This window comes from Miscanthus floridulus, chromosome 12 (assembly GCF_019320115.1).
Source record: "Miscanthus floridulus cultivar M001 chromosome 12, ASM1932011v1, whole genome shotgun sequence".
In the NCBI taxonomy this organism is placed as follows: Eukaryota; Viridiplantae; Streptophyta; class Magnoliopsida; order Poales; family Poaceae; genus Miscanthus; species Miscanthus floridulus.
The window spans coordinates 79260321-79274572 of NC_089591.1; the positions used below are offsets into that span (position 1 = coordinate 79260321).

Here is a 14252-nt window from a genome sequence, read left to right on the forward strand (position 1 = left end):
CTTAATAAAGCATTGTTTTTTCACTCTAGAATATTTAGTTGTTTCTAACCCCTAAAAAATATTCTACTACAAAGGAGTAAATAAAAAATGTTCTAGCTGTAGAAAAATCATTTGTTCCATAAAGGACAACTAGTGTCATGTAAGAGTGACAACATTCTTAGTTTATTAATTATGCATTATTGTTATTTGTACAATACTTTTCTGAATGCATGATTGTTTTTATGGTTAGACTATATCTATTCATATTCTGTCATGTCAAGCCTTCTTTTGCTCTTGCCTCATAACGACGTATGTATTTTTAACTTGTATACCTTTGTTTTTTATTGGAGTTTTCCTATGGACTTAATGCCAATATGGGCCTCTACTTTCTTTGTGTCTTGCGGATCATAAACACTCACTTAGCCAAATTCGTTTAAAGTTGATGAAGTGTGACTATTCTAACATACAAAAGTATTTTGCAACCTAGTCTTTGACCCTCTTACAGCATAAAAATCCTTAGAAAGTAAATTGTAGAATGGAAAGGGAGTGCTAGGAAGACTCAATTTTTTCATGGGATATTGTTCCATGTGTTTTATTTAGTTCTTGCTGGAGCATGGAAAACAAATTTTTAACGAGTCCATACCATTTTTTTATTGAGGAATAGCAATGTTCTTGGTTCCCGGGAGCTATTGTTCCATGTTTAGCACAAAAATATGCAATATTCACTTAGGAATTTTTCTCAAAGAGAAAATTGTTTTTATTTTAGAAAAAAATGTTGTTATAGCTTATTGGTTTGTGAAATTGGTATATGTTCTTGTGAAAATGGCTTCTAGCTTTAATAGGAAAATATTCAACCTTAATAAAATATAAAAGGTTTAGATAGTTCCTATAGAAGTATAGCTAGCCAAGTGACTAGGTTTAGCAGAGATAGAAATAGCGGGCGAGATATCAGGAGACAGGACTAGAACTTTGAATGAAGCAGGAGCTTGGTGTTTTAGCTAGCTTGGTACAGTAGGAAGAGAAATGTGTTAAAGTATTTTTGAGAGGCAAGGAACTTCAGTAGTTGTTTACAAGGTATGCATTGTTTTATTGTAATGGGGTATGCCTTCTTTTCTTTGCCTTTTTTTGTGAGGTAGTCTCATAACTTTTCACGTGTAGGCATGGGAAAATCGAGGTTTAGTTTCCCTTTTGGTCTAGATGACGTCCCCATGGGGTCTATAATTTATGTCAACTAATAAGAAATACCTGAAAGAAGATGCGTAGGCCTTCAATCATGGTGCAATGAATATCGTAGATAGAGTGATGGAAGAAGTTCGATCTCATATAGCTAGCCGGAGTCTTTCTTTTCAAATTGAAACGATTTTCCTTTTACGTTGAGATATTTGAATTGGATTTTCTTTCACCACTGCTATCGTAACACACAGAAAACACTGACGTTTCTGCTCGCTTTCAACCACTGCCACTTTACCTGAGCACTGTGACACAGTCGGTCAAGTATTGAGGCTAGTATAAGGACTTATGAGAACTGAAAAGAAAAAAAAAACTAGGCAAAGGAATTATCTTCTAGCTTCAATAGGAAAATATTTAACCTTAATAAAATATAAAAGGTTCCATTTACTTATTTACAATGTACTGTGCGAAGTTGAGCACCAAAACCCTAACCTAAAGCTATTTAGCTATTTGACAAGCTATTTAGCACCAAAACTTCGAAGTTTTTGCAAAAAAAAATTGGGACTTGCTAAAATTCATGTGCCTGAATTTTAGCTTTTTTCAGGTGACGGCTATTGCATATCTTATGTTACAATTGCAGCTTTAGTTTGTTGTAATTTCTGGATCTGAGAATAAAAAGCCTATTAGACAAAATCACAAGCCTACAAATTATGATTTGTGTTGGCACACATACAATTAACAATTTACAATTATTTATTTTTATAGTCAGACAAGAACAAAAATTTTGTATGTTATGATAAAAAAATAATTAACAAATCACAAATTTTTGCAACAGATAATCCATATTCCATATTCCATATTCCATGCAGAGGCCGATCGGCGTCTCCGCTACCGCACGTGGAACGTGACTGACCGTTAATCCCACTCTTTTTCAGGCATCTGAAGCGCAGGGGGAGTGAAAAATTATTGGGTGTACATGTGTAAACCCATGTCCCTTTACTGGAACCGCCCCTGCAGCAGTACCGCAAATATGTCTTCGGTTGTTTCAGAGGAATGCCTAGGCATAAGGTCCATGTCTTCTATCTCCTTTTGACCGGAGTTCTCGATCTCGACCGCCTCTTCCTGCAATGATTAGACACAGTTCAGCAAGTGTAAATCACGCAATTACTGTACAAGTGGGCCAACAAATAGAGGATTCCAGATTTAAAGGAATCAGCTGGTGCAGACAATTGAAGATCCCAGATTTGAAGAAATCAGCAGTTTCCGTCCAGAATACCCAAGAGTCCAAGATAAGTACAGACGAATCTAAAAACAACTAAACTGAAAACTTTCCTGCAGGCTACAAATTTACGATGTGCAATTTTGACCTTACCCAGGAGAAATTGTGCAGAAAATGTCTTTGATTTCTCAAGATGACACGAGAGTTTTCTGGGAGAACTATAAAATATCACATTTCATAAACAAGGTTCCTAGTAAGATCGGAAGAATGTTTTCAGAAATGCGCTGTCAAGATACCTAAGACTCGATTTTATTCTTAAATTCCTTATTACTTGTTTTTGTTTGCTGCTAATCTAATTTCCCATAATCAGCCATAGGGCCTGTTTGTTCCGGCGTTTTCCTGCGTTCGCGACGGAGTTCAGCGAGATAAGCGGGATAATCCCACCAAACGCCCCGCGGCGTGGAGTTTGAAAAAATGAACTGCGGCCCGCGATTTTCCAAAACGCGGCCGCCGAGCCGCGTTCGCTCAGCCGCATTGTGGAAACAAACAGGCCCATAGCAAGATTGATAGCTAATCTAATTTCCATCCTAAATCTGAAAGCAAATATTAATTTCATGATGAACCATCAGCATGAGTAATAGTTTTTTTCCAGAACGGTCGAAACCGAATTTCATTATCAAATAACGAAATTACAGAGTTCAGCAGTGTAACGAAAGCCCAGACAAAACAACGCGTCCATGAGAGTGATCATGACAGGACTAGGTGCCCTACCGGAGTTGCTGCGAAGGTTGTAGGGATGGAAGAGCGGAGGGCGAGGCTTAGGGAAGCGGCGGCGGGTTGGCGCCGTGGTGATCACAGCGCGAGGAAGAGGAGGTGCGGCTAGGGCTCCCAAGGGAAGCCGGCAACAATTATGTTGCTTCTGCTTAATTCCAATCTCAATTGTTTACGGAGTCTTTATCTTCTCTAGGATCCTATAATTAAGGAATAAATACCATAAATAGCCAATAATAATAATATGGGTTGTTAGCCCCTATAGCAAACTCCAAGGACCGCGTGGTCCGATGAAGCCGGCGCAACCAAACCCAATCGCCCACAGCAAACTCCAGGTCGCGGTGGCCAGCGTCGTAGTACTTAGACAGTTGTTGCGCCTGAAGGAGGCGCTGCCGGACCACAGCCAGCACTTCATCTCGGTTGCGGAGTAAGGCATCGGCCGTGTCAGTCCGCGCCGACCCCAGCTGGTATGGTAGTATCGGCGGGGGCGGTCGGCCGTAGACCACTTCGAACGGGGTGGCACGCAGGGCGGTATGAAAGGAGGTGTTGTAGCAATACTCCGCCCAAGGCAACCAGTCCACCCACGCCCGCGGCCGATCACCTGTAACACAACGTAAATACATCGCAATCACCTTGTTGACCACCTCCGACTGGCTGTCCGTCTGAGGGTGGAAGGTCGTGCTCATGCGCAAGGTGACGCCTGCCATCTTGAAGAGGTCGCGCCACGTGACCGGTGAACACGAGGTCCCTGTCGCTGACGATGGAAGAAGGGAAACCATGCAGTCGAACGATGCCGTCGAAGAAAGCACGGGCGACGGAGGCGGCGGTGTAGGGGTGACCAAGGGCGATGAAATACGCATACTTGGAGAAGTGGTCGACCACTGTGAGAATGACGGATTTGCCGCTGACCTTGGGCAGCCCCTCGATGAAGTCCATGGAGATATCCGCCCACACCTGGGATGGTACTTCGAGGGGCTGCAGCAGGCCGACGGGCTGTAGCGACTCCGTCTTGTTCCGCTGGCACGTGCTGCACGCCGGCACCCAATCCTGGACAAGGGCGCGGTCTCCCAGAATGTAGAAGTCGGCGCGCAAGCAGTATAGAGTCTTATGGACCCCCTCATGGCCCGCCGAATGAGCCAAGAGGACTTGGTGGCGCAGGTCGTCATGGTCCGGGATGAAGATGCGGGACCCGTGGAGAAGGAGACCGTCGTCGAAGTGCCACGGTGCCGACAACTCACCAGCTTGCAAGCGCTGGAGGAGCTGCTGGGCGTCCGCAGCTGCTGTTGTAGCCCGGCGAATGTCATCAAAGAGGGCGAACGTCGGCCCGGAGAGGGCATGAGCAGCAGGGACAGTAGCTGGACCCTCCTCCATGCCGCGGCGGGACAGGGCATCCGCCACGATCAGCAAAATCAAAGCCAAACAACTTGCTGATCCACTGGTGTTGAGGTACAATTGAGAGGCGTTGGTCCAGCAGAAACTTGAGGCTGTAGTGATATGTACGAACAAGAAAATGACGCCCCCATAGGTATGGTCGCCAGTGACGTACAGCCTGAACCAGCCCAATCAGCAAGCGTTCGTAGGCGGCGAGCTTGAGATGGCGAGCAGCGAAGGGTCGGCTGAAGAAAGCGAGGGGTCCGGTGTCTTGGTGGAGAACAACGTCGAACCCCGCGCCTGACGCGTCACAGTCCACCACAAACTGCTTGTCGAAGTCGGGCATGGCACCCTTGAGTGCCTGAAACGCCGCGTCCGCCTCGTCGTCCCATGCAAATGCATCCTTCCGCAGGAGGCACGTCAGTGGCGCAGCGATGAGGCCGAAGTCGCGGATGAACTTCCTGTAGTAGCCGGCGAGGCCCAAGAAGACCCGCAGCCCACGGGCGGAGCGAGGGGCCGGCCACGAGGCGACCGCAGCCACCTTGTCGGCGTCCATAGCAACGCCGCTTGCTGATATCACGTGGCCAAGGTAGGCCACCGACGACGCCCCAAAAGAACACTTGGAGCGCTTGAGTGGAGCCGGTGCGCCCGAAGTGTGTTGAGGACGATGCTGAGGTGCTGCAGGTGTTCGGCCCAGGAGGCGCTATATATGAGTATGTCGTCGAAAAACACAAGCACGAACCTGCGCAAAAAGGGGCGGAGCACGTCGTTCATCAAAGCCTGGAAAGTCGCCGGTGCGTTGGAAAGGCCGAACGGCATGACCAGGAACTCAAAATGGCCATGGTGAGTGTGGAATGTTGTCTTGGCGATGTCGTCGGGGTGCATCCGCACTTGGTGGTAGCCCGAGCGCAAATCGAGCTTGGTGAAGAAGCGAGCCCCGTGAAGCTCGTCGAGAAGCTCATCGACGACCGGAATCGGGAATTTGTCCTTGGACGTCTTGGCGTTGAGGGCCCGGTAGTCGATGCAAAAGCGCCAGGAGTTGTCCGCCTTGCACACCAGCAGCACGGGGGCGGAGAACGGGGACGTGCTCAGCCGGATGATGCCTTGGGCGAGCATAGCAGCGCACTGACGCTCCAACTCGTCCTTCTACAGCTGGGGGTAGCGATAGGGGCGAACGGCGACCGGAGCTGTACCCGGCAGCAGGTGGATGCGGTGATCATACGGCCGCATCGGAGGGAGCCCCTGTGGCTCGGCGAAGACCGGCTCAAACTGCACCGGGAGCCGGTCCAATAGTGGCTAGGAGGGGGCAACGACGATCGCCCGCGCTGCCGTTCCCGGATGTTGTCGCGGGGGGGCCCCAGGCCCTTCCATAGAATGCGTCGGGCGCCCCGTGTGAAAGCCATGCACAAATCCTCGAAATCCCAGAGGATAGGACCCAAGTTACGTAGGAACTCGACGCCAAGAATAAGATCAAAATCACCCAGGCTGATGCCATAGCAGCTGATGGTGAACTCCTTTGTACCAATGGCCAAGGCCACATCCCGGGCGACGCCTTCGCAAGGCACACGATCGCCGTTCGCCACCAGTACCCGCATGGTAGGGTGCGGTGCTGTAGAGAGGTGTAGACGGCACGGGAGATCAGCGTTGATGAAGTTGTGCGTCGAGCCGGAGTCGAGGAGTGCTACAAGCCGGTGGCCATGTACGGAGACTGGAAGGAGCATAGCATTCTCGGTCCGGATGCCGGCAATGGCGTAGAGGGACACCTGAGGCTGAGCTGCAGGTTCCTGCCCCGTTGCTGGTGCAGGCGCACAGCAGCCTCCTCCGGAAAAGCAGCCACAACGGCTACCTCCGCTGGTATGTCATCGTCGAGGTAATCCGCCGCTTCGAGGTAGAATAGGCGCTGGCACACATGACCGCGCACATAGGGCTCATCACAATTGTAGCAGAGACCTTGGCGGTGGCGCTCCAATTGCTCCGTTGGGGACAAGTGGCGGAAAGGACGAGCGGGGGCTGCAGTGCCCGCTGGTGCTTGAGTTGTGGTCGCCCCCGGGGCTGCTGGTATGCCCGGGCGCTGAGGAGGCCGGGCGCCACGCTGAGGAGTGGCCGGCGTCATGGCAGCAGCGCGGCGCTCAAAGGCCCTGGCCAAAGACATGGCTCAAAGGCGCTAGGGCATAAGATGGGATCGGCGACAGGGAGGGCAGCATCCGCAGTAGATGGATGGGCACGCCTGTGGTGCTGGACTGGGGCATCCCAGCAGGGAAAACCGGCGGCAGTGAGGCCATGGCCGATTGCGGCGGCGGTGGCGGCGGTGGTGGGCGCGGTAGGGAGGGCAGCGGCTGCTGCGAGCTGATGAGGTAGGATTGCATCACGGCCATGGAACGGGACAGCTCGTGGATGGCCGCGGTCATCTGCTCCATCGACATTGTAGAGGACGAAGCGGCCACCGAAACGGATGGCAACAGCTGCGCAGCAGTGGTGATTGGCGGCGGCGGCGGTGGGCTGGTGGAGGTGGAAGGAGGGCCTGACATCTCTGATACCAGATTGATAGGACTAGGTGCCCTACCGGAGTTGCTGCGAAGGTTGTAGGGATGGAAGAGCCGAGGGCGAGGCTTAGGGAAGCGGCGGCGGGTTGGCGCCGTGGTGATCACAGCGCAAGAAGGAAGAGGAGGTGCGGCTAGGGCTCCCAAGGGAAGCTGGCAACAATTATGTTGCTTCTGCTTAATTCCAATCTCAATTGTTTACAGAGTCTTTATCCTCTCTAGGATCCTATAATTAAGGAATAAATACCATAAATAGCTAATAATAATAATATGGGCTGTTAGCCCCTATAGCCGGCGTCCTCTCCCTAGCCACTAATGGGCCTGCGCCTATTATAGTAGACGCCGGTCATAACAGATCACCAAGGGATCAGCCTCATGAATGAAAACTACCACCACAACTAGAGACGATAACACACCGACTAACAAAAGGATCAGCACGAGTAATAGTATAATAATTGCGAAGGAAGAACCGATTAATCTCTTACCTGTCAGCAGATGAATAAGGCGAATGCCTGCGGTGAGAATGCTTGCTATGTGGAGACCGCGAAATTCGTCTAGAGATGAAACATAATACTAAATGGGTAAGTGTAAGGATAAGAGGTATATGAACCTGATGTTTCTTCACGCAGAAGATACCTGCACGCTCATATCAAATTCACAAAGTGTACAATAAACAATTTCTATGTGATTCAACAACTTGCCATCACATATCCAATAAAGAAGAGCAGTGTGGTTCAAATTAGCATATAGCAGAAACCCGCATTTAGTGTTACCACCAGTTACCACCGTAACATGAACATGAACCCCATTCTTTAACGAGTAGAACAACTGAAGACAAGAACATCTAGTATGGATTGCTTTATTCATAAAGCATAAAAAAGCTAGTGACGTATTCTTTAAATTTAGCTGACTAGAACAACTTATGCCAACCATAAACATATTTATCTGTATGAATACTGGGGCTATCTAAATTCAAAATTCTCTCAATCCAAGAATAATTCCTAGCATAGTATTATATAGAAAGGGCAAGAATAGGGTACCTGTTTCTAGATTTTGGGGGTGAAGGTGACATGCTGGTTTTATGGGAATGATGCTTTCTGCAGCAGAAAATGGTAATGAACTGCTCAAAAGAACAGGAGTGAAACTAATACATGCGAAATATAGTTATGAGTGATGGTACCTCTTTTTCACACTATCAGAAGGCTCGTCACTTGAAACACTCCCTCGAACATGTGAGTTCTCCTTTCTAGTACGACTTCTCCCCCTCGGTGACCGTGACCGTGAACTTCTACTGTTATGACTTGTCATCTGCCTTGATCTGTCGTCCTTTTCATCTTTTCCTTTCCCCCCTCTTCTATCAGTAGTATCTCTGTTTCTCTCTCTATCCTTCGGAAAATCCTTCTGATCTCCCTTTGCACCATCATGCTTAGAGTTACCTCTGGAATGCAGCTCCCTTGTATCAGATTCATGCTTTGCAGCCCTACCAGAACCTTTTCCCTCCTTGGAGCTACTCCTTTTGTCAATATTTCCATACATGCTGTATTTGTCATCGTTATTATATTTTTCTGCTCTAGAATATTCGAGTTCTTTTGTATGATAAGTCTTCACCTCATTAACAAAGTCTTCTTTGCTACTCTTTTCTAAATGCCTGTGACTGCTTTCCAAATCATTGTGCTTTTCAGCATTATTGCCAGAAGAGGTTTTTCTGTTTTGGATATCTACCTCTGCATACCTATGTGCCTTCTCATCCAATCTGTCAACTGCACCCTTTGGCTCAGTATGACTTTTGGCCGTGAAACGATACTCTCCATTCCCTGTATCACGAATATGCTTTTGTTCAGGTTCTGCATTCGCACTCCTTCGGAAGTTTTGGTTATTAGATTTATGATCTTCCCCTGATGGAGCACTTCCAAGTGAGGAATTCTGTTCATTATGATTCCCATTTCTTTTACCAAGAGTGCTTTTATTACCTAAAATTGTATCATGCATCTAAGTTAATAATTCTGTAAAGTAATACAACGTGAGTATTTGGTTGCAGCTTTACCTTCAGTATTTACAGCACCAGCATTAGCGTTAGAAGATAAATTTGATATTGGTATCTTATCCTTGCCATCAGCGTCAGCATCGTCATCATCATCATCTGAATCATAACTAGCCAGGCCGAGAAGAGCACCTTTAGGGGAGCTTAACCCAGTACTATCTTTATGATCAGTGCTATTGGTTGACTTAGCAGGGAGAACAACTTTAGCCGAGGTCTTGGTTCTTGATCCTCCCAGACCAGGCTCCTTTGAGCCAAAAACACCAGTGGGTTCATTGGCTGCACCAGAGGTAATAGTCAGCAAAGTAAAATGTCTATTTACTTTCATAATTCATTCAAATTCACTCACATTCAGCTGAGTCATCTTCATTCAGAACTTTTGTTGCGATCTCATCAAAAAGATCATCAGTAACCTGCAAGTGATGAAAAAAGGGTAAGAAACTGAACACTAGAAATACCTTGCACCTCTTGGACAGATATAATAATGTAAACAGTAAACATGATGATCAAGTAAAGAATAAAACCTTCAAAAGGACTTCAGTCAACACACGCTTAATTTCCTTGTTGATCGCTGCCATTCGAGCTGCTTCAATTTCATCCTGCAAACGATTTAAGTATGAGCACAACAATCTAAATAAGGACCATGTTGATACTCAAGTTGAAAATGTCCAGGAAAAAATGTCAACATGCTGTTTAACGATATGTTCTACTTATTCTGCAATGCAAGAAAATAGTAAAGTTGATTCTTGTTTCAATCAGTGCAGTTGCTCATGATAGGTTTTCCAATAACTGGCATATGGCCATACGGGCACAGCATCTCTGTAAGACATAAATGAGTTACTGTATAACAAGAGCTTACATGCCCTCAATAGTTTTTTTAAAGCTGCTAGCCTCCAGTTCTAGTCCTACCTGCTGATATTATCTAGCAAGCTAGATCACTGTTATTAACGTATGATATTAAAATTTTTCCATTCAACCTCTCCTCATGTCCTCGAATATAAACTGGAAGGATGCTATTTGGTTGATCTTGTACACAACACACAAAGACAGTATCAATAGTGCGAGAGTTAAGAACTGTAATTAAAATAGCAAATGGCACCTCATCATCTTCATCGTCTTCAGTGGATTTAGCCGAATCACTACTTTTGCTGTCACTTTGGTCAGGTCTTCCTATCGTTTGTTCTGCATCATTAGCTTCCAAGGAATTTAAGTTTTCTGAGTATTGCGCCGAAGCACTCAGTGGTGCCGATTTTTTCTTTAAAAGTTCTTCCCGAAGCCAGTTAGGTACTGGACGCTGGTACAGAATGCAACAGGAAAAATTCAAAGTTAAACAATTGAAAAAATCGGAAAAGGAAGCGCATGGCAGGAAAAGGTGGAGGCATACTTTCTTTGATTTTTCTGCAACACTAAAAGGAGTGTTTGGATCTGTAGGGAACACTTCTGTTACACTACCAACACCAAATGCTGCAGGTGGGACATAACTAGAACTAGATGCTGCTCCAAAAAGCGGTGCAGCACGCACAGAAGGATCCATCTGTAGGTTCAAAAGAGTAGAATCACTCATGTTAGGGGACTTAACAGAATAGGTCAGTAATTCAAACAGGCTTACAAACCTGTGCTGTTTGTGCTGGCACGGGAGCTCGAGGCAGGAACCCTACTGTAGCAGACGGCGTCCATGAATGTGTAGAGGTTGCAGCTACATCATGATTAGATGCTAGTGTTGGAGCAGCTGGGATATTGGAATTGACATTTGTATGTACTGCCAAATCAGGAGCTTTCCTACTGTTAAATTCCAAAGGTTGGTCACTTGGATCAACTGGCAGCCTTTCATGCCCAAAAGGAGGCTGTTCTGCCAAGGGAACAACAGGCATACTAGGGGGAGCCTGTGGGAATCCACCTTGAACACACGAGGTGGATGGAAATGACTGTGCTTGAGAGTTTGGATATTGAAGCATATTATTTTCATTACCTATTATTACATGGCAAAGTCAAAGTCAGAATTTTCTTTACAAAAAATATTACTCATCATGAGCATTGTAGTTTATGTAAGACAAACAAATGAGTTCAGCTCTATATAGCAGAAAAGGATGAATGCACAAATACATTGTATAGAAGTGATCATTTAAAGAAATGAACATTTCTGCCCTTTATTTTACAGCAAAAAAACACCATTAATGAAATATAATATTGCACCAGTGACTTTTTTTCTTATTTTCAGCATTAAGGACAGTACATAAAATTGGCATGATCTACCACCACCAGTAACTATCGAATCCTTGATATCCAATTATAGTCAGTAATGAAGAGATTCGTCAACATCTCAATACATTTAACCACTAATATGTGTCTTCCTCCTCTATTTGATAGAGGCAAACACAATAGATATAACCAATAGTGCTTCAAATGGGACGTAATGGGTACTCACAACAGGTACTGTTAACTAAGTATCACAGAGATAGGTTAAGTGTACCAGACTTTCTATTCTAAAATAAATGATGCTCTAGATTTAAAGTCTTTCCACAACTGAATCTGGCAACATACCCAAGAGTGACCAGCCTATTATGATTCAGGCTGCACAAACAAATTAAATTGCCAAGCAAGGCATACCTTGAGCAGAAGAATAATTATAAGATACCTCCTGCTCATAGGTGGACGGAAATGAACCAAAGTTCTTTGCTGGAGACACCATTGGACCTCTATCTGCAATATAATCTTCAGCTCCGTTCTGAAACTTACACATCCACAAGTAAAATATATAGATCAAGGGCAATAAGATACTTTACCTAATAAATGGTTCGTTTCTCTCTGTTGACCTGTCATTGGAAACGGCACATGATCATTACTTGATTGAGGTACTGGTGGGTGCAAAGGTTCTGTAACTTCTGTTGGCAGACCAGCTGGTTGCTGATACTGATCATGGTAACCATTATGATGACCTTCAGTTCTACTTGTGGATATGGCATGCTGTTGAATCTGGTGGTTTCCCGTAACAGATTTAGCAGCAACCCATGCCTTAGCCTTTGTAGCCCAATCTTCCTCATTGCCATGACCTTCCATTTTTTTATTTTTAAGGAAATAGAGAAACTATCATCATAACTAACAATTGATTTATTGGCGAAAGAGATTTATTCTGCTTCAAAAGTCTCTCTAAAGTTGATTGTACTATAGTAAATCTTATGCTATGTTTAAAGTTTATTTCATTGAAAGTAGCCTAAATGGATTCAATGACAAGGCCGGCCCCCAATTGAACAACTGGTCCATTGACAAACAAGAAAACGTTTTACTTTAATAAAAACAAAGTATCGCACCAAAAATTACAGAGAACGGATTATGTAAGAAAGCACTCATAAGTGCTAAGAAAATAACAGTGATGTGAAGGAAATGCAAAACCAATCGCTTAATATTGATTTATCAACAAATAGTTCTCAAGAGAATCTTTACAGAAAGGGGATTACATGACAGTAAATGTATTAGGCTTAAAGGAAACATCTCATGCACAGTCACTAATACATCACAGATAGCGGTAGCACCCCAATCAAGTGGTGCAAAGAAATTTCCAACTAAGACTAAACTTTAATAACAACACCAGTATTAACATGGCCAAGATGGATATATATTTGCAGCTTCAGTAATGTGTTATACAGTAGCCAAGACCTATTGAGAACTTGTGTTTTCACAAACAAGGTTGAAATGCGTGTATAATATAACCTTTAGCAAAAAAAAAAAAGGCCCACATACGTAAGTGTTAGCATAGGATGTTTAGTAGAAATGCCGCAACATAGTGTATCAGTAATTTTTTTGAGCAATAGTGTATCAGTAATTCAGTAGAGATACAAGCAATGACGTCATAGTTATAAACAACTCAACGTGATCTGCAAAATTATATATGAAGGAAGCAGAGGTTCATATAATATTGACAAACCTTGGTATCCATGATTCTGAGCCCATGAGTGATTAGTCCAAGCCTGCAAAATAAGCAACACCCAGCAATGAACTTCATGTTCCATGAAAGTTTAGAGCAAACAAGCAAATGAAGGTCACCTCACACAAAGAAGAAAAGTAGATATCCAGATCAATACTCAATAGTAACCAGTAAAACCGCCGAAAATTGAAAGATTGATAGCAGAATCATTCCATCTACCGTTGTGTACAATCATATCAATGTCAAACTGCGCCCAGCCATTAAGCCATACAATGATCGAATTGAACGGAAGAATAAGCTTACATCCGAATAACCACACGCCCATTGTGCTGGGCACTAGAAGTGAAACCCCCTTCCCATTAACCTAACACCCAAAGCCACTCTCCCTACTCACAAACCCTAGTGCAAAACCAGCTACATATTGCCCCCAACAAGGACGTCAATGCATCGCCAGCCATTCTAAACGCATACAGCGTAAACCCAACGTACCTGCCCAGACGGCGGAGGAGGGTAGCTAGGCGGCGGGTGCTGTCCGGCGCCATGGTGAGAGGGCCAGGGGTTCCCAGGCGGCGGGGGCGGCTGCTGCTGCATCGCCATGGGCGGGGGTGGCGGTTGGTACGCGTAGGACTGCGGCGGCGGCGGCGGATTGTGCTGGTGCTGCAGGTCGGGGGGCGGGCCCCACTGGTGGTGGTGCTGCGGAGGGTAGGGGTGTCCGGGGTGGGGAAGATGGTACGGCGGTGGGGGCGCCGGGTACCACTGGGCGCTCGTGTGGGAGGGGTGAGGTGGCGGCGTCGGTGCGTCGCCGGCGCCGGCGAAGCGTCGCTGGTGCTGGTACGCGTCCATGGAGGCCTCCTGGCGGAGGCGGAGGCGGGGGCTTGGGGCCTGCGGGGGAGGGGGGAGGTGGATTTTTCTCGTTTCCCCGTCCTGACTCGGTGACTCCTTTTTTTTTAGTGGAGACTCGGTGACTCCTGAGCTGGGTCGGTTTGCTTTTGCTCAGGTGGGCCTGCATTGTAGACGGTTTGGGCTTGCCTGCTGGTAGTGACCTTGGGAACCGGCCCAGTAGCAAACGTGGACGTCGAACGAGGAACGACTTGTTTCACGCATTCCAGTTCCCAGATACCACAAGAGTCGATACTTATCTATATTGATTGATCGACAAATTCTTGTAACAAAAATAAGACGAGAAATGTACGCTCTTTTAAATCTTCCTTTTTTAAATAGCATATTAGCATATAACAACAA

General features: G+C 45.9%; 1 protein-coding gene across 2 annotated transcripts; it reads right to left on the minus strand.

The window, feature by feature from the left end:
- Nucleotides 1–1884: 1884 nt before the first annotated feature.
- LOC136497860 (uncharacterized) lies at nucleotides 1885–13900 on the minus strand. Of its 2 annotated transcripts, none has more exons than XM_066493733.1 (14): nucleotides 13500–13900; nucleotides 13011–13053; nucleotides 11872–11901; nucleotides 11696–11788; nucleotides 10702–11057; nucleotides 10473–10622; nucleotides 10188–10382; nucleotides 9613–9687; nucleotides 9438–9501; nucleotides 9095–9367; nucleotides 8231–9020; nucleotides 8091–8147; nucleotides 7536–7604; nucleotides 1885–2271 (listed from the first exon to the last, which is right to left on the minus strand). In XM_066493733.1, exons 1-14 carry the CDS (start codon nucleotides 13851–13853, stop codon nucleotides 2229–2231), a joined length of 2592 nt encoding a protein of 863 aa, XP_066349830.1. In that variant the 5' UTR covers nucleotides 13854–13900; the 3' UTR covers nucleotides 1885–2228. The 2 variants fall into 2 exon arrangements, with proteins under 2 accessions (XP_066349830.1, XP_066349829.1); XM_066493732.1 differs by having other exon boundaries at nucleotides 11872–12138.
- Nucleotides 13901–14252: the final 352 nt, after the last annotated feature.